This window comes from Choristoneura fumiferana, chromosome 13 (genome assembly GCF_025370935.1).
Source record: "Choristoneura fumiferana chromosome 13, NRCan_CFum_1, whole genome shotgun sequence".
Taxonomy (NCBI): Eukaryota; Metazoa; Arthropoda; class Insecta; order Lepidoptera; family Tortricidae; genus Choristoneura; species Choristoneura fumiferana.
In genome coordinates this window covers 1,006,929-1,030,465 of record NC_133484.1, presented here as the reverse complement: position 1 = coordinate 1,030,465, position 23,537 = coordinate 1,006,929, and the positions used below count along the sequence as shown (strand labels likewise).

At 35.6% G+C, this 23,537-nt stretch overlaps 1 protein-coding gene across 1 annotated transcript in view; it reads right to left on the bottom strand.

The window, feature by feature from the left end:
* Positions 1 to 23,287, bottom strand: part of LOC141434449 (cadherin-89D-like) — a 96,182-nt gene extending 72,895 nt beyond the window's left edge. Inside the window, exons 1-2 of the mRNA XM_074096870.1 lie at positions 23,191 to 23,287; positions 12,289 to 12,388 (exon numbers count right to left, since the gene is read on the bottom strand). Of these exons, the coding sequence (XP_073952971.1) occupies positions 12,289 to 12,388; positions 23,191 to 23,287 (197 nt within the window). The remainder of the gene's footprint in view (positions 1 to 12,288; positions 12,389 to 23,190) is intronic.
* Positions 23,288 to 23,537: the final 250 nt, after the last annotated feature.

Below are 23,537 nucleotides of genomic sequence, written 5' to 3'. Positions count from 1 at the left end.
AAGAAAGCAATGATTGTATGATTAAAACTCAATGTTGATTATGATACTCAATGTGAAATAAACGTAATCCCAAGAAGCGACATCTACTAAAAAAATGTTAAACTACTACCTACTGTCAGGAAATCGGAAGCTCTACCGAGAGTATGAATAAACACGGAAAAGCTTGCAAGCGACAAAGCATAAAAGCTTCTTCAAAACGGCATAGACACACAGAGACATCTGTTGAATAGAGGTTAAAACCTTTTCATCTCTCGCACTGCATGCATGTTAGCAGTCAAGAGAACTTTATTAATCACAAACTAGATGGCGTTGTATCAGATTTTTTAAATAACAATGATGATGTCGTCAATGTAGGTTTTTTGATTAAAACAAAGTAATAAGAATACACCTACTGTTAAAAATCATCATAAAACGTTTATTTATTGAGTTATTTAGATAGACACTTTTAAGATTTTTTCCATATGAGCTAAGTGCATTGCTAAATAATAAACAAATAATGTAAGTACCGATGTATACCATATTGCAACAAAAGTTGATCTTTAGAATGGCGATGCCACTTTTATTTTCTATTTACTTAGCAAACCTACCGTCAAAATGCCAGAACATTATACAATATTTACGCTCATTTAATCCTTATTAACACCTCGTTACCTACTTTAGCCAAAGCTAACACGTCTAGCTAAATTACGTAAAACTACAAATGATATCAGATTAAAAGTGCTCATTATATCACTTTTATACGACCAATGCTTCCCATACCACCGGAAATTGTATACGAGTGTCTTACATAAGCATCTAAGAGCTGTTTTTATAACTAGATTGGTTGACTTGTTTATCGAAAGAAGATCAAAGAAAATTATAGCCTTGTTGCTCATTCGCTCTTTAGGTAAGATAACTGGATTGTGTGAATATACTCGTACCTTAAGAGCGTTTATACCTGCTGAGCTGGCAACGTTGCATTTTTGTTAGTTTTTCTCGATTATTCCATAAAAATTAAATGAAAATTAAAACTGTTGTCCGATAGAACTCTTCATTATATTATAAGTTAATGTGTCTACTTCAGTAATTATTCATAACAGACTTTTGTTTTCTTTATAAACTGTTAATAAACATTAATTAGTTTTTAAAGAATATAAAAGTCTATCAAGAATAATTATTGGAGTAGACATTAACACACACATTAACTTATATATTAAGAAGAGTTCTAACAGACCATATTTTAATTTTTCATTAAATTTTTATGGAATAATCGAGAAAAGCCAACAAAAATGCAACGTTGCCATCTCAGCAGATATAAACGCTCTAAGAATAAAGCTGAATGGAATTTTATCATACTGTTACCCGTGACTTCGTAGAGAATTTTTCCATCTTTGTCCTGTCCTGTAAGAACTTTTGCAATCATCCGGGATAAAATCTATCGTTTTTACGAGCTTTTATTTATATTAGTTTCACCTGTCCCGTTGTCTGTGTTCTCTTCTCGTTAAATCTTTCAAGTTAAATTTGCCCAACTTCAAGTAGTCAGATTCACTTGAAATTTTTAATACTTATGTAAATCGCGTGACAATACACCTAATCTAGTAGTGACATCCTGGTAGTCCAGCCGGGATCGTCTCCGCAGGACGGAACTCTTCAACGGTTAATAGCATCGACTTGAAATTTGGTATGTAAATGTAGTTTGGGTTACAATGCAAGTACGTTAACAAAATGTACAGTCAGCAAAAAAGCTAGTTTTCAAAATTATTTTTTATTTTTTTATGGTTAGGTTATTTCTAAGGTAATCAACTGCGATACGCTGAAATTCCTAGTTGATTCCAGTACGTTCTAAGCCTCAATCAGTTCATTGGATTAGGTGTGACAGACAGATAGACAAAGTTACTTTTGCATTTATAATATTAATAAGGATGGATAAATCATACAAAATGTACTTGAAAAAATTAACAAATAAGTTACTTTATAAAAAAAAAACTGACTTATATTTAATCTTAATTTCTTTTTTATTACTGAAAAAGTTAAAACTACGTTATGGCGTTATTACAAATTTTTCAAACAGTACCTTAGCCATTGTGTAAAATTTGTCAGACAGTGCTTAATTTAAATAAATAAATAAATAAAAATGCTTTAAAACATCATCATTTATTAATCCTCTGACATAATAAAAGCATTTTTCGATTAAGATTTATATTAAGTCTTACCATTTTAACCTTTAACAGGTTGCCACCTTGATTCTTTAATCATCTAAAATAATCAACATAACATCCTAGACATTAGCGGTATCATTAAAAACCAGTTCCGTATATCTAGACGAATTAAAATTAAAATTCATAACCCAATTTGGCCTAGAAACTGGGCAAAATGTCAAAGAACGCTATAAAATGATTGGTCATTTACAACGTGTGAACTAGGCTTTAGAGAAAAGCTTTGAAATAAAGAAAACAATGTTAAATTAATTAAATAAAATTCATTAGCAATTCAGTTATACTCTAAAATATATTGCTAAGTTTTTTGATGAAGAATTTCCGCACAGAGGAAAAGGTATTTATTAGTGAATTGCATTAGCAGTGCATTCTTCTTGGCAATGATGGTCTTTCCGAAAGCGCTGGTAGTTTAAAAAATGACGTGTAAAAGTGCCCATTGCGGCCTATTTACTGAATAAATCATTTGAATTTTGAATAATGTTTTGCCGTATTTTGTAGTGGCAGCGGGCGGGGCACATTGCTGGCAGGACTGATGGCCGATGGGGTTCTTTTTTCTTTGCTTTGTAAAATGTCACGAATAAAATGTTTTTCTTTCTTTCTTTCTTAATGGCGTGTTAAAAATATTAGTGAAGTGCTATAATTGAGAAGCACTAAGATTATTTTTTAATTTTTTATAGTTTAAAGAAATTTCTATGTGATAGGTAGAACTTTTTTAAATCGACGGGGGCACTATTTAGTGGCCGCTAGTAACCTATAATATATCATGACTAAGTGCAGTTTGTTTGTTAATTTGTGAGTCTGCCAACTTTTTCTTGTTTATTATTCTGTCCCGTCGTCCAAAAAATAAGAATGACAGAGTTTCTAAGGGTGTTACCAGACCAATCGATCGATCATCGATCGATGGTAGAACCGATTGGTCGACGTCGATCGATTGTTTCTACCAGACCAACCGATCGATCGATGCCGTCGATCGATAATCGATCGACGTCAACCGGTATCCGTCGATCGATTGTTCCTACCAGACCAGTCGATCGACTTCGATCGACGTCGATCGATGCCGTCGCTCGATAATCGATCGATTGGTCTGGTAACACCCTTAGAACTGCTATTTATATAAATAGCATATATATATGCTACTACTAAGTTGCTTAGGAGATAGTCCAAAAATATAATGCGATTATTTCTTATAGTCCAAAAAATAATGGGCTTATTTATTATAGTCCAAAAAATAATGGGCTTATTTCTTAGTCCAAAAAATAATATGGGATTATTTATTATAGCCTATAAAGTAATGGACTTATACTTACATGAAAAAATTGTGTTGACTCTTGTATGGAAGGAATAACATCAGGAGCTACGTATTCTTACGAACTTTATAATTTTCAGTAAAATAAGTAGTTCTATAGTAGGTCTTCAAAGAACCATTCACAGCAAGCATTTTGTAATAATTTTATAACCAGATTTTCCTCTACCGCATATCTACATAAAACTATAACTTTCTTCGCTATAAACTTACGTATTCGAAGCATAATTAAGTGATTTATATGTCAATCTATCTGTAATAAAATCATTTGAGTCGTAATGTGTTCTTATACAACATTACGGGCAAGACGATCAAATAATTGACCTAGGTTATGCATATACGGATAAATTTGAGATATTTAAGAAGATTTGATTTCGGAAGTTTTATGTAATAGGATTATGTCATGCGATGTAAATTTGTAAATTAGTATGTCATATTTGCAGAATGAATAATGTAAAGACTGCATACTTATTTAGAATGATGTAATTAGTAGTATACTTTTCAAAACCTACTACGTAAATAATAATTACTAAACGAGGAACCCGCCAAGTGCGAGTCGGTCTCGCGCACCGATGGTTCCATGCAAATTCGTAGATGCGTAGTTCTACAAGCGTTTCAATCACTACCAGTTTTCTGTCGCATACAATGAAGAAATGAGAAGCCGTAAGCAAGAAGTTTTAATAAATTAATAATAATAAACTTTATTGCCATGCTAGTTACTCGTACATTAAAAAAAACCGGCCAAGAGCGTGTCGAACACGCCCAAAATAGGGTTCCGTAGCCATTACGAAAACATTAAGTAATATTTTCCTAAGGATTTCGTATTTTATACGGAATCTTCCAAGTTTAGGTATATTTTATACCTTAGGCTGCTATTTACTCATTAACTACTAATAATTCTCAACCAAACTTAGCCGTTATAGTTTTTCTTGAAAGTTTGATATACTCTGATTTTTTCAAATTTTTCCACCCATCGGTTTAGATTTTAGAGGGGGGGGGACACGCTCGATTTTAATGAAAATTTGCACTTTAAAATTAAATATTTCGCAAACACATCACTAAACCGAAAAATCGTCCAAGAAAACCCCTAATGGTTTTAAAAGACCTATCCAACGACACCCCACACTATAGGATTAGATGAGAAAAAAAAATCACCCCCACTTACCCTAAAAAAAAATGTTTTTGAATTTTTAATTGTACCATTTTGTCGGCATAGTTTATTTTCATATCCGTGCAAAAATACAGCATTCTAGCATTGATAGTCCCTGAGCAAAGCCGCGGACGGACAGACAGACAGACAGACATGGCGAAACTATAAGGGTTGTGATGTGTATACGCATGAATATAGGTATTAATGTAGTTTGCATCCACTTATACAATTCCGCGGACCGGGAGACGAGCTGTCGGTAGGCCTCCAACAAGATGAAGCGACGACCTGGTTAAGATCGCGGGATCGCGGTGGATCCGAAAAGCACAAGACCGGTCTGAGTGGAGAGCCTTGGGGGAGGCCTATGGACATAACCTGTTTTTTGTGTACACGCCCATAGAAACTGACAGGAGCTTCTATGGGCGTGTACACGAAAAACAGGGTCGGTATTTCCATCCCGGTATTATCCGGGTCGGGAAAGAGTGTCACCCTCCAGCTGTGGACGTCTTTCGGCTGACATGATGATGATGAAATGATGATTACAATTGTAATTGTACCGCATGCACAATGTATCGTTTTATAAAATCTTCCATTCTACCTGACTCATTTCTTCAGTATAAGCGACAGGAAACTGAAAGTGGTTGAAACGCTCCTAGATCTACCCATATAAATCTAATAATGATATAATACAACAAAAAAATCAGTTCATCATCATCATCATCATTGATAATGATGATTATGGAAGACGTCCACTGTTCAAGAAAAGCCTCGCCTTCAGAACGCCACTAACAACGACAACTCGCACTTGCATCAACCATGCCCGCTTTTGCGATGTCGTCAGTCCACCTGGTGGGAGACCAGGCGACGTCTCTCTTCTGGCTCGTGGTCGCCACTCGAGGACTTTTCTCCTCCAACGCCTACCTTCATTACTAAGAGTTTCTTTTCGCAATAGAATTCGGAAAACGGAGATTCGCTAAAGAACTGAAGTCATCGATATGCTCGAAGAACTTGCAAGTTAAAGTGGCAATGGGCGGGCCGGATTTCTCGAAAAAACCTGAATTTTCTGATTATATCAAACAAAATACATACAATTCATACAGTTCATACCCCACAGGTACATTAGTATGATGTAACTTAGATAGTGACGGGAGAAAGTACTCAACTATTACAAAGCTATTACTTATATTTCCTGAGAGCTTATGTCAATACAAAAACCGCAAATTTATCAAACACATAATTGCATTTATGACTTGCGCTTGAATTTATTGAGTTGAGGATTACGTTTATTCGTCATCATCATCATCATCAGAAGGAGGACGTCCACTGCTGAACAAAGGCTTCCACTGAACGTAGATATAGTTAGTGTTTAGTTTTGTAACTAAGGGACCCCATACATCCCTGTATTATTATTATTTTGTATTTTTTCTTTTATTCTATACTGTAGTTGTAATTAATTCTATACTTTAATTATATACTGTAGTTTATTTGTAATTATTTTATTTTGAAAAAAAAAATGACTTTCTGCCAAGTTTCTTGCGGCGCATTCTTCTTGGCAATGATGGTCTTTCCGAAAGCGCTGGTAGTTTATTGTATTAAAAACGAATTTAAAAAAAACTTTTTTTATTTTCATGTTGTGTTCAACTACTACTAGATACGTCATTCGAGTTATAATAACTTCCTGAGTAATCACTAGACAGGGTGCAATGGGAAATGCATAATAATATTACTTACTTTACGATGTTTTGTTGATGGATTGACTTAGATTACTTATTTGTGTAGATGCGTCCGTGTTTGCTAACATTGTTGTAATGTTTGAAGTAGCACCTGCATTATTTAAACGAAACTTAATTTCGATTCAACTAGCTGGATCTAATAGTACCTATATGTGTGCGCAGCCGCAGCTAAACACTAGTATTATTATTTTTTTGACTACAATGTATATCTATCGCATTTCCATGACCTTACCAATATTTACATTCAGTTTTGAACATGAACCTACCGTGAGACTCACTCATGACATTGTAACGGATAACTCACGTCTTAAATCGATGTCGAGCTAAACTCGATTTAAGACGTGAATTATCCGTTACAATATCATTTAATTTACATTTAGACCTTTTGTAATGTTTTTGATGCGAGAATGCTCTCGAAACGTCAGAACCAGCTGTTTGCGAGCGCTCCGTATACCATGTTTTTGTATATAATTAATTCATTAATAAGTAATATCATAACATTACATCACACTTCGGTATTTTTAGGTCAAAGAAAAACAAGAAGAAATAGCTGCATAAATCCAACAAAATAATACAAAGAGCTGGCAAAAAAATCGATAAAAAGCAAAATATATAAATAAAAGATCACTGAGAAATTTCCGAATTTTTTCGACTGAATTTTATGAACGTTGCGAGTATTTCAAACGGCAATTTTACTGACGTATTGATTTTAGTTACGAGATTTTCAAAATAGTGACGTTTTCTCATTTGTTTGTTATATAACAACATTAAAGGTATTGTAATGTGCAAAACGATGGACCGTAAAAAAAGCGAAATAATCGAAATAATACGTTGAAAGGTAAAGTTCACGACACAACCAAAATGATCAATTACGACTAAGTACTAAACATAAGAACTGACATACAAAAAATAACTTTAAAAGTATAAGTATAAAATTACAAGGAGTTTGCTACAGGTATAATAATATGTACTTAACATGCGCTAATTATGGCTGTCAATGACGAGTCTAAAAAAAGTGTTTAAATGTGTTGGAAGGGGTAGACCTAGGCGGACGTTACGAGACCAAATCAGGGACGTCTTGAAAAAAGGCCAGGTCAAGAGTACCCTAAACCGAAGAGCATGTATGAAGGGAATAATTAAAGTGGACGAAGCGAAACAAGTATGTAAGGATCGTAGCAAGTGGAAAGAAGTGGTCTCTGCCTACCCCTACGGGAAAGAGGCGTGATTATTATGTATGTATGTATGTATGACGAATCTATGACTTTAATTAAAGCGGTTGAACGGGAATGGTTAAGTTCTGCGTGTGATTACGCTCGCTGGAGAATGTAACCGCAAAAGTAGAAGTAAACATGATTTAGTAATTAATAGATACGAGTATTTATGACTACTGTATAACTATGGAGTGATGGAGTTGTTAGATAATGAGTTATAAGTTTCTGTTTTGTTATTTAGCCATTTTCTATGTCCCACGGCTGGGCAAAAGTGGAGAGCCGTCAGTTTTCCAACTTCCCTGTCGGCAGCTAAATCTTAAGTTTCTGTTAAAAATAAAAAATACAAGCTTTTTTGCTGACTGTACTTAAATTGTCATGCAACCTATAAGGTAAGGGGCAAACTTGGATTACACTAATTTTGGATCTAATGAAGGTATTAAAACGATTTCCAGCCTGCTGGAAATTAATTCTTCTAAAATTTTAATTCTCTTAGCCTAATTGTGCACCGAATTTCAATTCAATCCGACTTCTAAAAGTGAATTTGCATGATTTGATCTAAAACAAACAGGGAAAGTTAAATAAAAACTTCTAGACTTTGACGCTGAGGTCCCAGGTTCGATTCACAGTCGGGGTTTGTTGCTCCTAATGGTTATTCAGATTTGGATCATTTTTTTTAGATGCATACCTGGACCTCTGGAATACTACAATGGCTACATTTACATTAATCCCGAAGAAATGGTTATGGGATCACGTAAAATCTCATAATCTTAACCACATTTTTTTTATTCGACTGGGTGGAAAACGAGCAAGTGGGTCTCCTGATGGTAAGAGATCACCACCGCCCATAAACATCTGCAACACCAGGGGTATTGCAGATGCGTAACCTAGGGGCCTAAGATGGGATACCTCAAGTGCCAGTAATTTCACCGGCTGTCTTACTCTCCACGCCGAAACACAACAGTGCAAGCTCTGCTGCTTCACGGCAGGATTAGCGAGCAAGATGGTGGTAGCAATCCGGGCAGACCTTGCACAAGGTCCTACCACCTAAAACTGCACTAAGTGTAGAAATATGAAATCTATTGTACTGGTTTAATAACAATGTTTTCTTTCACCGTAAAGCGCTTGGTGTAAGTGCTTCTTCTTACGATACGCTAAAATTACTCAAATGTTGATTTATCCTTACGCGATATCATTATATTTTTTTAACGCGAACCTGTTAAAGACAGTCGGCATCGTTGCATGTTGTACCACTCCTTATAATCAGTTTTTTGCGAAGATTCCTTACAACTTCTTCACGAGCTAAGCTCATGTAACATACAAGTTTAATAGCATTGCAACTGATAGTATTACGAGAATTGTATGCACGATTTTAGGGTTGCGTACTTAAAGGGAAATGCTGAACTCTCACAGGGTCATTTCTGTCTTTAGAAACGACTGGAGTATTATCAAACCAACTGAATCGTGGTCCACTGTGAAACCTTTTCCTAGAAAAAGTTATAGTGACATCGTATTCCTTGATAAGGAATTCATTATGACACTCACTATGAGAAAGTTCTATGGTGGGTCAGGAATCAAATGGTTCGATTGTACGACTTTGAGAGAAATTTCAAAGGGTTGAGAACGGCTAATTTTTATGGTTCCGGAGCCAAAATGGCAAAAACGGAACCCTTATAGTTACGCCATGTCTGTCTGTCTTTCCGTCCGCGGCTTTGCTCAGGGACTATCGATGCAAGAAAGCTGTAATTTTGCACGAATATGTATATCAACTATGGCGACAAAATGGTACAATAAAAATAGACGTAAAATGGGGGTGATTTTTTTTTCTCATCCAACCTTGTAGTGTGGGGTATCGTTGGATAGGTCTTTTAAAATCAATAGGAGGTTGCTACAACGATTTGATTTGGTTGCTACATTCGATTGAGTGATTTGTTTGCAAAATATTCAACTTTAAAGTGCAAATTTTCATTAATATCGAGCGTATTATTCAGAATGGTAGTAAATATATTAAACTTTCAAGGAAAACTATAACGGCTAAGTTTTCTTGAGAATTATTATTAGTTTAAGAGTAAATAGCAGCCTAAGGTATAAAATATACCTAAACTTGGAAGACTCCGTATAAAATACGAAATCCTTGGAAAAATATATATTTTTTCGTAATACGTTACGGAACCCTATTTTGGATATGTCCGACATGCTCTTCATCATCATCCCAGCCTATATACGTCCCACTGCTGGGCACAGGCCTCCTCTCAGAACAAGAGGGCTTGGGCCATAGTTCCCACGCGGGCCCAGTGCGGATTGGGAACTTCACACGCACCATTGAATTACTTCGCAGGTTTGTGCAGGTTTCCTCACGATGTTTTCCTTCACCGCAAAGCTCGTGGTAAATTTCAAATGTGATTCCGCACATGAATTCCGAAAAACTCAGAGGTGCGAGCCGGGGTTTGAACCCACGACCCTCTGCTTGAGAGGCGATAGGTCAAACCACTAGGCCACCACGGCTTTTACATGCTCTTGGCCGGTTTTTTTAATATTCTAACCGCGCGGAGCTAATGAAAAATAAATAAAAAATATGGATTACTTAAATTTAAAAACCAGCATACCAAATAGGTTTTAGTAAATTTAAAAAGAAAAGAAATAAATACATTTATTTAACGACACAGCAATAGACAACTAACGGTTGTACTGCCTTTTTCGGCGAAATATTTTTTTGCCAAATTTCACTTAGCAACCAACCTTTCGCCGAAGTTTCATTTGGCAAACCAATCCTTGGCATAACTTTGCTTCGCATTTTTCTTATTACGCAACATTTTTATATTGCAAATTTTACTTCATCACACTTTTATGTGGCAAACAATTATGTAGCAAATGATTGGCTAAGGAAAATAACAAATAGTCAAATAACATTTGGCCAATTTTTACACATAAGGTAGTTCAGTCATGATATATAATAAAATGAATAAATTTTAAATTATGTGGCGGTGAGCGAGCGAAGCGAGCGAGCAAGACGAGAACTAGGCAGAAGCGACTTGGATAGGTTAGGTTCAGAAGGCTAAGGCGGGAGCGAAGCGTAGCGTAGCTTCCGCCTTTAGCCTTCGATGTTAGGTTTTTTTTGTAACAGAACGGAAAAAAAAACATTGCTTGCTTGCTTGTTTGCTTGCTAATTAAGGAATGCCAATCAACGCATTTGACGAAAACCACAAATGACATCTTAAAAACATCCCAGGTAATAATTGCATAATAATCATTTATCAAATCATTAGTCGGAAATGATATCAGTGCGAAATGTTGAGTTGGGAAATGAAATTTCGCCTAAATAAAAATATGGGTTAAATAGTTTGGGAGTTAATAATTTGCTAAATAATTTTCGCCAAAACATTAGTAACCACAACTAACACTACACAAGGCACAACAATATTAATATTAAGTAAGATTGTATAGATAGGTAGTAAGATAGTATGTGTCATTACGGTAGTGAATCGGATACTTTTTCAGAAATTTGTTGCATAAATAGAAGTAGCTATCATAAGGTTGCAGGCAAGCAAAGTTTATAATGCCTAATTCAATAAAATAAATTAGTGTTAATAAGTTGCAACTAAATTGAAGAATATTATTTAATGTTTAGATAATGTAGATAGATCTAAATGAATTCCATTTATTACAGCAAAAAGATCCAATCTAATCCAAAAGAGTGAAATTCTAATTGCGAGATTCGACATCAACAAATAAACAAACAAAGCGAAATAAGTCACTTAGTCAACTAGACTGACCGCCTATAGAAGTAAGAATAAAAAAAGTCTTCAATTGCGTAAGTTAAAGTATGAATTGCAAAGATGATAATCCCTATATCGCGATTCTTTTAGAAGACAAAGGACTCTCGTAACTTTAAACGTACAACTTTGGACTTAACACACGAGTTCCCAAGAGCTATGATGCAATAGGATGAGGAATTGTGGCAGTTGCGTAAGTCCGTGCAGATCCGTGACCGATTTGTTTTGTCCATCCTAAGTTATTGCTGACCTAATGTGTTTTGGATTGCCTTTGTATTGAGAAATATTCTAATCCATGTCCTCGACATGGTAGTAGCTGACAATTTGTAACAATGGTGTCCGGTAGATAAATTCATGTTTCAGGTAACGTTAGAAAAAGCTTTTTATACTACGTTGGAAACTTTCAAAATGCACGGAAAATATGGCGATAATGCATAAAGGTCGTGAATTTAGACTCTCTGTCAATTTACTTGGGCCAATCAACTTTTTTACCGACACTTTTGTAAGTAAACATGTTTTTTCTGTAACTTAATAGATGGTGTACATGAATACATGCCATCCTACGTAACTTCAACCTATTAAACCGTGAAATATCTTGTTGGTACTATTTTTTGGTAACGCCAGAGTCAATTTTGGTAACGCAGGAGACGCCCAAAGAGTGGGTAAAATAGTTGATTGGCCCACTTACATCTTGAACCGATAATACTAAAGATCTCATTGTAAGTCCTACTAATATTATAGATGCAAAGGTTTGTGAGTATGTGCGTGCGTGCATGTGTGTGTGGATATTTGTTACTCCTTCACGCAAAATCGGCGCGACGGACTTGTATTAGTTTATTAGTATATTGTAGTATTTTACAGTGTTTCTATCACATCATTTGATACATCGAATTTTTCGAACGATACTTTAGCCTCAAAAATAAACTCACCTCGGATGTACTTCGACTTTTAGGACTTCATCTCCAACTTCAAGGTTCTCCGGTATCCGTACGAACTTTAGGTATTCGCCCACAGGGTAGAAACTACAACCTGAAACAAAATATTTAAGTTAGCTTTAATTTTACTCTATAACTATTGGTTTCCACTTTTCTATTGATTTGCTCTGGATATGGAAATTTGGCCGGAGTGAAATATAAAACAAAAGTAATATTATTATTGAGCTTACAGTACATAAAATAGTTAACTTTGTCTACCATCCATAGAGCTTCAGGCCGAACTGGACATAAAATCAGTTGACACTTTGGCAGCGTTCCACTTGGGTAAGGCAGCCCTGGCAGCTGGTTGTAAGTTAAGGTAAGGTAAAAATAGCAGTAAGTGAAAAAATAAATGCATAAAAAAAACAATTTTTTATGATTAAAAATTCGGGTTTTGTTCCGCGTACCTTGATTTTAGAGAAGCTCGATATTTCGAAATTATTAAATCATTATTTGGATTATTTTAAAATTAGTAATGACCGTGATAGTCTAAAACAAAACATTGTGTAATAAAATAACAAGTTACCAATTAATATCTCTTGAACAATTTCTTTACTAAAAACTATTTCACTGAACTAAAACTAGCAAAAAAAAACCTCGCGGGAAAACAGTTTTTTAGACAACAACTGTCGTTCGTAATTTTCATTATTTTAAAAACACTTTGTTTACTGTTCAGAATGAATCTTAACGCCCTTTAAGTTACATTTAAAAGAGAGAGAGAGAGAGAGAGAGAGAGAGAGAGAGAGAGAGAGAGAAACATTTATTTACACATATTCGATACACATAAAAATACATTAGATGGAAAAAATAAAAATAACATCGAATAGTATAAAGTGGACCCCACTCAGCATAGTGTTACGGCAAGCCGCAACGCTGTTTTTCAGTGGGACCCATTTAAAAACTAAAACATATAAAAACATACAACACACTATGACGACACGAACGCCAGCGGAAGGAAGTACATACGTCTAACCTTCTTTCTCAATCCCACCCAATATATCAATCAAGATTCTCCCATAGCTACAATAACCAAATACACTGATATATCCCGCGACATTAGAATAGACCATTCTACACGTTGTGTGAAAACATTTCGCAACTATTCGGACCCGTTTCAATTGTGATAGGATGGGAATAAACCCCATTGTCTCAATAACTATTGTCACTCGGGCACTGATTTACTTTTTGTCCTTGCTTTTATTAGTCCCTCCCTATGTCATAATACATCTGGACGCGGTTATCATATCACATAAATAACGTTAGTAAGCTATCTGTCTTGGTTAGACAAAAAATTACTACGGAAAATGTCTTTCAGGAATCTGAATTGTTTGTTGAAGCCGTAAAACGTTCATCATCATCATCATCATCATCATCATCAGCCCACAGCAGTCCACTGCTGGACATAGGCCTCTTCCATGGCGCGCCACCACACTCTGTCTTCAGCCCCTCGCATCCATCCGCTGCCAGCGACCCTCTTAAGGTCGTCCGTCCACCGCGCCTCAGGACGCCTCACTACGTTTTCCCGTCCGTGGTCTGCATTCGAATACTCGTCTACTCCACTGTTCATCGGTCCTGTGACAGCGTATGTGTTGTCACTGTTATGATGTAATTTTTAATGATACATAAATCTTTCCAAAGATCAGCTAGCATTCGATTTTTAACGTCACTGTGATTTACAAATGTTAGGTTATTATCTCAGTATCTATCTTAAGTAATGATTTAATTACTGTTAAAAAAGAGACCTTTCTCAACAGCTTGACAAATTCACCGCAAAATATTTCAAATATTCACTTAAAATAAACAAAAACGTCACCTAATTACTTATTTAAAAAAAACTTACAAAAAACAAAAGCCTCTTTACTTTTGTTAGAATAGCATGTCTTATGTTCTTAAAGTTTGAGTTGACAATGGCGGTGTAACAGATTAAGGCTAAGGGACTTTTAGAACCGGAGCGTTACTTTGCGCAAGTAAACAAATCGTTGATGTTAACAGCTTTAACAAGACTAGTGACTAGTGATCGATTTCTCTGTTCATTGCGCGGCCGAGTTACTTGCTACACACAGTGGTTTGAAACAAAGGCAATGAACATTGAAATGTCTAGGCAGTCGTTGCTGCGACAAATCCGATGTTGTCATCAGTTATGGCGGATTTCCCATCGACAGTTTCCTAACCCTCAATAAACAAATGGCTTCATTACAGATTTAGCTATGGGATGCGCAATCGCCGTTTTGCATTGTCGTCATGTCATCACTGTTTGGTTTCAATTTCGTTTTCTCCAAAATGCTCTCTTAAGTCACGGTTGTTTCATTTACGTATTTAACAAATAGTTTTATTTATAGGTTGAACATCATTTCAAATATCTTCTACAGCCATAATTTTATAGATTTTTTTGAAACGTGAGCTACTTCACGGTAGATTTTTTAATTGCCAAACAAAACATAAAAGCAACAAGAATTCGATCAAAAGCTTGAATTGGACACAAATCTAATTGACAAAATATCATTGCTTACATAATGTTTTTCTTTTAATTTTATGATTAATTGGTGGAGTTACTTTTTCTAAACGTAATTTTCGATTACTATCTAATTGCGTGGCAGCTAGCCTACCGTAATCGATTTGATACTTGTACATTTTATCCACAATTTTAGGATCGTTAAAAATTTTATCTAGCAATTTGGATACTTTCTATTTTATAAAGACCTTTTTGTGCTCCTGCCTGAGTAATGCTTACGCAATGAGATTTCAGTTTGTCAACGATCCATTATAACAAGTAAATATCAGAGAAGAACCTGACTAAATAACTAACTGACTGACATGTCGACACAGTACCCATACAACTGAGCTTAGGAGTTTGCAAATTCGCGCAGAGCTTTTTAACCCCCGACGCAAAAAGAGGGGTGTTATTTATCAAGTTATTTAACAACTAAAATTTACGACGATATTTTTATTTTGTAATATTAGTTTAGTTTATATACAGGGTGTCTTTAAACACGCGGCTTTAAATTCAAGGTTTGGTTCTACTCACAAAACTAAGCTATTTTTGTTTTGCAACATTTTGAAAATTTATTGATCTTCAAAGTGTTATTGTTAAATCAGTGTATCGGACATAGCGGTGTTATCGCTGTCTCTTGGTACGGGGGCCTTGAAATAATTTTTGACGTTTATTTGACATCTCCAAGACAAACATTTATCAATGTTACCGAACAACGGCTAACCGATAGTGTTTCCAACCTCGACATTGGCGGAATCATCGAAGTATCGATGGAGCTATACTTTCAAGAATTGAATTGAATATCAATCTGCCGTCAATGTAGTATTGTATCGCATACATTGAAAATTACATTTAATTTGTATGAAAAAAAACCAGCCAAGAGCGTGTCGAACACGCCCAAAATAGGGTTACGTAGCCATAACGAAAAAAATAAGTAATATTTTTATAAGGATTTTGTAGATTAGGTATATTTTATACCTTAGGCTGCTATTTAAGAGTAAGGCCCACTTGCAAGTAAACACATAAATCTCTAGTTAGCGTTAAGCTCAGTTTACTAGTGTCAAATTGTAACGAACTGTCAAGCTTAAGCCTGGATTAACTACTAAATCTAGATTTATTTTTTCCTGCAAGGCGGCCTAAAACTACTAATAATTCTCAAGCAAACTTAGCCGTTATAGTTTTCCTTGAAAGATTGATATACTTCCAATTATCATAAATTTTTTCAAATTTTTCTACCCACCGGTTTAGATTTTAGAGTTAGCGGGACGCTCATTTTAATGAAAATTTGCACTTTAAGGTTGAATATTTCGCAAAAAAAAAACAATTAATCGAAAAATAATTTTAGCAAATCCCTTAACAATTTTAAAATACCTATCCAACGATACCCCACACTATAGGGTTGGATGAGAAAAAAAAATCACCCCCATAACGTTCATGGGACCCATATAAAAAAAAATAGATTTTTACCTTACTGTACCATTTTGTCGGAAAAGTTTACATATATATCAGGACAAAATTACAGCTTTCTAGCATTGATAGTCCCTGAGCAAAGCCGCGGACGGACGGACCGACAGACAGACATGACGAAACTATAAGGGTTCCATTTTTGCCATTTTGGCTCCGGAGCCCTAAAAAAAGGACAGTGGTCATATTTTTTAAAAGTAGCAGAACAAAAGTAGCTCTGTTATGCGAGTAGAATTGAATCCTGGTTTTAAAGCTCCATAGTCAAAGACTCCCTGTATAGTTTTAGTTTTGTCATGGTTTTTTTATATTTTTCATCAAGTATTAAGGACGGATTTTAAAAAATCAACCCTTAAGGGAAGGAATAGGGAAAGAAATATAATGTATGTATGTAAAAAGAAGCCGTGGTGGCCTAGTGGTTTGACCTATCGCCTCTCAAGCAGAGGGTCGTGGGTTCGAACCCCGGCTCGCACCTCTGAGTTTTTCGAAATTCATGTGCGGAATTACATTTGAAATTTACCACGAGCTTTGCGGTGAAGGAAAACATCGTGAGGAAACCTGCACAAACCTGCGAAGCGATTCAATGGTGCGTGCGAAGTTCCAAATCCGCACTGGGCCCGCGTGGGAACTATGGCCCAAGCCCCCTTGATCTGAGAGGAGGCCTGTGCCCAGCAGTGGGACGTATATAGGCTGGGATGATGATAATGATGATGTAAAAAGAAATCGCTGAAGCTATAGATGTAAATTTTTAGACCAATGGTATTACTTGTGTTTTTAAAATCAAGCCCTAAAGAAGAAATATACTTTGGCGCAGTAGTTTCGAAATTAAAGTGGGAAACAATAAATTTATGCATATTTCTACGTAAATAAAAGTTATTTCCTTACAAACAGTGTTTGAAGGTAATAAAAACTCGCTATATTAACTATCGTGATGAACTTTGATCATCCGTACCTACCTTACTTTTCCTTTTAATTATAACATATAGATTGTTTCTCTTAGAAAGCCGCACGCCTACTTCTGTAATAACTCATCACTAGACTTAAAAAGGTATTAATTAAAGGTTCCATACATAGAAAGTATAAGAACAAACAAAGAGTAAAATTTGTACTTTTAATTATAATTGATGACTCAGAAAATCTCAAAGTTTATTAAAATGATACAATCGTTACAGATGATGGTTTTAAAATGAATTATGACTTTGATGATTTCTCACGATTGGGTCAAATTGCCGAGGTAGCGACAAATTACGTCATCTTACCTGGAAAAGCATCTAACTCTATGAACAAAAGGAACAAAGATCACATTAGCAGTTAAGTGTAAATCAGTGATTAGATTATATCCATACACTGAAGAGTTCTGCAAAAAAGTTAGTTAAGTGAATATTAGAAAAGGCAGATCATGAAAGATTAAGTAAATATAAATTTATTTTAATTAACTTACAAGGATTCACTGTCAGTTATTCAAAATTACTTTTTCACGAATGTTGGTCATTTTCGTTGCTTGTAGTTAGCAAAAAAAAAACTGTATAAAACAAAGTAAAAATTATTACCTGAGAAGTTTTGTGAAATCTATAAATAATTTTGATTATCCCAGGAATATATTAAATGGTTTAGATGAGCAAAGTTGCACATAACTGAGATTACTAATGAAATAGGAATAAAAGAGCAATGCAACAAGAAGTAGATAAAGAAAACTAAATTATACCAATTCGTAAAGTCCATCAAACTGTAAATTCACATGATGATCACATTGTAGTTGGAACCCTAGAGTCAATCATTCATTATCGCGATGATCGCATTGAAGCTGACAGAGAGGTTCTCATAACTCCCATAATACTAGTGGCGTGTAGATGGATCAAAGATAAAATACCGCAAGAACACTGACAGATGAAGACAGACAGTTCACTTCGAGAAAAACGCATCTAAAATGTCATCATCATCCCAGCCTATATACGTCCCACTGCTGGGCACAGGCCTCCTTTCAGAACAAGAAGGCTTGGGCCATAGTTCCCACGCGGGCCCAGTGCGGATTGGGAACTTCACACACACCATTGAATTGCTTCGCAGGTTTGTGCAGGTTTCCTCATGATGTTTTCCTTCACCGCAAAGCTCGTGGTAAAATTCAAATGTAATTCCGCACATGAATTTCGAAAAACTAAGAGGTAAGAGCCGGGGTTTGAACCCACGACCCTCTGCTTGAGAGGCGATAGGTCAAACCACTAGGCCACCACGGCTTGATGTGACTTTGTGTAATTTTTAGTTTAAGTTTTAGTAACCGTCCTTTGGGCAGTCGGGTACAAAGGTTTATTATGAATAATTAACCAAGTGCAAAAACTAAAGTCACCGAAAATAGCTTGGAATGCAATTGCAATTTGAAACGGCAATGAGTTGGTCACATCTCTCGAAGAATAGTTCAGTTGGGGAGAAAGGTCCTCGAAAGACGACTAAGAACCGGAAGATGAAGCGTAGGTAGGCCTCCCACTGGATGGAATAAAAATATCAAGAGAGTTGCGGGTAACCGGTAGATGTAAGTGGCGAGTTGTCCGTTCATTGTGGTGTTCTAAAGCGGAGGCCTTTGTTCAGCAGTGGGCATTGCATGTACATTTTCTTTATTAGGGATTTTTTTTTAATAAAAAATCTTATTAGAACCTTTATAACTACCCTTAGAGTTTATGGTTATAGTAAAAATAAACGCGGTATACGAGGTGAAGCTAAGTAAAAGCGTGCAAAAATGAGAATGATGGTATTTTAGTGTATAAATCTTAAAAAAGTGTAGTACTGTAATGTATAACCGACGGCAATGTAAGATTCAATCGCTGGTCAAGTAAAAAATTGACTTGATATAGGTGAAACTAACAGTTAACATTCAGTTTACTGGAGACAATGCGCAAGTATTAAGAGTAAAATTTACGTTATCCGTTCATACAAAAAAATAATTTGGATCCCATTCAACACTTGTAATGTAACAACTAAGCCAAGATGTACTAACCTATTATTAGATGAAGCAATAAACGAACAAATAGAAGAAAATTCTAACCCTGATGCGAGAATAACGATAGAAAACTAAGTAATGATTTTGACGGATGATTTGAAAGTAAGCCTGCAAAATCTGTGTTGCGATCTTGATTCGTGTCCATTGTTCGTTATTTTCCGGCGCGCATTTAATATTATCTCTTACATTTTATACTAGTGTTTGTATTTAATTAAAGAAACAACAAGTGAAACATTCAAAAGTTTATAGTTTAATTCGATAACATCATCAAGAGTAAACTTGAACTTTCTGTGACTTTGTGCGCCAAAACTTAATTTTAGATCTCGTGGAGGAAGCATATTGCTAATAAAAAGCTAAAAACAAATAGCTGTAGAAAGTTTTTTTTTTCCAAAAATGCATAATGAAAATACCGTGTCCAGAAATCCTTGTACGGGCTTCTCGTGAAGAAGCATAGGCTTTCTTAAAATCTTATACGTTACATAACATCAAGCAACTACTATTGTAGAACGCCCCGTATGCAGAGTTTTCCTACTGTAGCCCCCTCTATCACCTTGGTATGTGAGTTTTCATGTACACAAGTGTGCCCTAGTATAAGTCTAGGTTTAACAATAGATCGCTTCACGTAAAAGTTCATAATAGTCTAGATTCCTAAATTATAATAAGCCCTTCAAAAACTTTCGTATTGTAGCTCTATGCAACTAAACGTAGTATAACGGAAACAAAGAAGAATCAAGGTCTGATGAGTATCACCAGAGTACAACGACCCATCACTCACAGCTCAATACCGCTTATCAATATCTAGATAGCATTTTATAGCGTACTTTATTATAGCTCTGGAACCAGGCCAGGAATGACTTTCAAGGGCTTTCTAGAGATCATATTGTTCAGCTATAAAATAACGTGTTACTTTTTTTCTGTAACTTGTTTTGAAATTTCTAATAATATAATATAATTACGTTTTATTTTGTGTTTACCCGTGTGGTGTTGGGTTGAAATTACACCTCTCCATTTCTTCCTTTGTGTTTTCGGTATTTGATTTTCTGTGGTGCATAAAATAGTTAAAATGTGTTACATAAAAATAAGTTATTGTAGAATCTACTGATCACAAGCCCGGTAGATGAAACATTTAAGATTTTAAAACACCCAACGCTGAATTGGATGTGGATACAATTTAGAAAGCTATTAGTAAAGTTGATTTTTATAATTACGCTATTGGTGTTTTGCATGAAGTAAAAGTAAAATTGGCGTGACGGGTATGTTCTCACGTTTTACATTCAAGATTATTAAGAGAGCAATACTTTTGTACTGGTATCATTAAAGTTTTAACAAGGTGTTTAGCATAGTGACACCGAATTGTAACGAAATAGTGAGTGGAAATGAAGACAGATGAAAGTAAGGGCTTTATATAGAATCTATCAGAATAATGATAAAGTTAATGACGTGAGCAGCAATCATTTAATTATAAGTATAATTAAAAATCTTTTGTAAAAGATATACTTCGTAGGCGCCCGTGTTACAAACTTCAATTGCCTTGAATATTTAGGCATAAAAGAGATCCATTAAAATAGGTACCCACATAAAATTATTTTGATTTAGATTTAATTGGAAATACAAATACAATATAACATTAAATTAAATTATTGTAAAGTCTAAATGAACAAGTTCGCATGCACGTAACAGACACGTTATTCGTGAAGTAACTTGTCACGCTTAGCACCTTTACTATACCTAATTATTTACCAAACAGTTATATTGATCATATCTGTTTGTGTTCATTAATGGAATTCCAGTAAATGAAATTTAAAATTTATAGAAGTAAATTGAAAAGTATTTAATAGATATAACTGCATAATCCGGTATAGTTTAGAAAATAATGAACCTGTTGCATTTTAATACCAACCCGTATTCAAAGATTCTAAAGATACCTAAAGGAAAATAGCAATACCATATTATTAATACCTGTAAAGGTATTGTCTAGAGTGAATAATCAAAAGCGTGATAAAAACAACGAATTCAGTATTGTTTTGCAAAACAAGCATAACAAACAATCAAAATTCATTACAACTGAAAGTGTGAATGAAAGCGACGTGCGCGAGTTCAAGTTTAACAGGACTGACGTAACTCTGAATAATCATTGGATCATAATTACTGATCATTAAGTTTCTAATCTGAACTGGCTTTAGATCACCACCTGTTAAACTAAGGTGATTGGTGGCATTTCTTTTACAGTAGGTAGTGAAGAAATTTGACTTGGAAATTTGTTATTTGTAATAAAATAATGTGATTGATTGAGATATAGATAATGCACAGATCAGTCCAATGTAACCAAAGACTTCAAATTTAAAAATCACGTACCTAAGATACCACAAAGGTTTGATAAAAGGATATTCATGGATAAGAAATAGTCAATTTTCTATTATTTCACGAGAACAAGGACGCGAGATAAAGACAGCTTTTGAAAATACTAAAATAGTTCTGACTAACTCTTCAATGCTCAGCATAAACCTAAAAGGTTGAAGATTTGTGTAGGGGCGCTTTTACAAGTAGACCAGAAGCAAATAGCAAAATAACAAAAAAATAATTAAAATCTCTTCTGAGTTACACCAGAATAAATACTAAGCTACGAGCATGAACTAGTGTGTGAACAATAAAAAAGAGACCTTATTTTTGACCTAACTGTAAAATTAAACAGTAACATCATACGTGTGGATAAACTACAAAAAACCATTAAAAACATTAAGTGATCGTTAACTTTAATAGTAATCCACCAGTATTACAATAATGAGTCATTTGCTAACTCAGCTTAACCTGAGCTTGACTTGTGACTCCACACGACTCCGTCACAGATTTAACGACTGATCTATTTGAACCTAGTTTAAGAAAGTTGCGTAAATATCTTGTGAAGATTATTTACTCTTCACAAGGAAGCAACCCTAAAAGTCCTCCTCCTTTAAGTATATTTCAATCCCTGTACATCATCTTGGCCTACATAAGTCCCACTTTAGGACACAGGCTTCCACTTAGACTGAGAGGGCTTAGGCCGTAGTGTCCACGCAGGTCTAGTGTGTATTGGAAACTTCTTATATTTCATTAAATTTCTTTGCAGGTATGTGCAGGTTTCCTATAATAGGTACTAGGCAAGGGATAAATTGCACCTTGAGAATCAAACCTTTGCCGTCACTAAACGAAATATGTCAGCTCGCAAAATTAAACCATGCGTTAAAATGTTTAATAGTGTTATTTTTGCGAGGTGACAAATGATGTTTAATTAATGACTGTTTTATTCTCAAGGTGCGAAATGCACTTAAATATTTATAAATACTTCATATTATTCATTCAAAATTATCTGCCGTGACCAGGGTCCGACCTCGGGACCTTAAGCTTCATTATCAGGTTCTTTAACCAGCTCGCCACCTGGTCTTTAAATCTATTAAAATATAATATACACCAATAATCATAAATACTATACGAGTATTCGTAACATATTTCGAAGCTGCTAAAAGCTAGTTTATTTCATAATGCTGCAATGTTACTGAGTTACTTTATCAAAACTTAAGCCACACCTACATAAAACAGTTGAGGGAGAAAAGTCCTCGAGTAGTAACCACGAACCAGAAGACATAATGTTGGCAGGCCTCCCACTAGATGGACTGACGATGTCGTGATAGTTGCGAACCACCTGAATGCAAAGTGGCGAGTTGTCATACATTGGGCGGGTTCCATTAGCCGGCACGGCACCGGCACCGATGCCGACGCTGGCGCCGTGCCGGTGCCGGGGAAGCCAAAATGTATGAAAATGTACGGTGCGCTTTTTCACTTACCGGTAGCAAGTTTCCCACTTGGTGCCGGCCCGGCAAAACTGCATGTCGTATATGAATTGTGCTGAAGTCCGTGTCAGTACTGTACCACTCACCGGGCGTAAACCGGCATTGACACCGGCGCAGTGGAAAAAGGAAGCCCCGGCGCCGGTGGTGTGCCGGTGCCGGGCCGGCTAATTGAAAAACGCCCATTGTAGCGTTCTAAGGGGAGGCTGATGATGATGCTAGTGCGGTTGTAGCAGCAGCCGCCGAGTCGCGATGCTCCCAGAAGAAGGGTTAACGATTAGCCCGTGACATGTCGAGCTAAGGTCACCGACATCGACATAGCTCAGAGAATTAGCAAGTTGAAGTGGCCGTGGGCTGGTCATATCTGTCGCAGAACCGACAACCGCTGGAGTAAACGAGCTCTTGAGTGGAGAACGCGTCTTGGCAAACGTAGTGT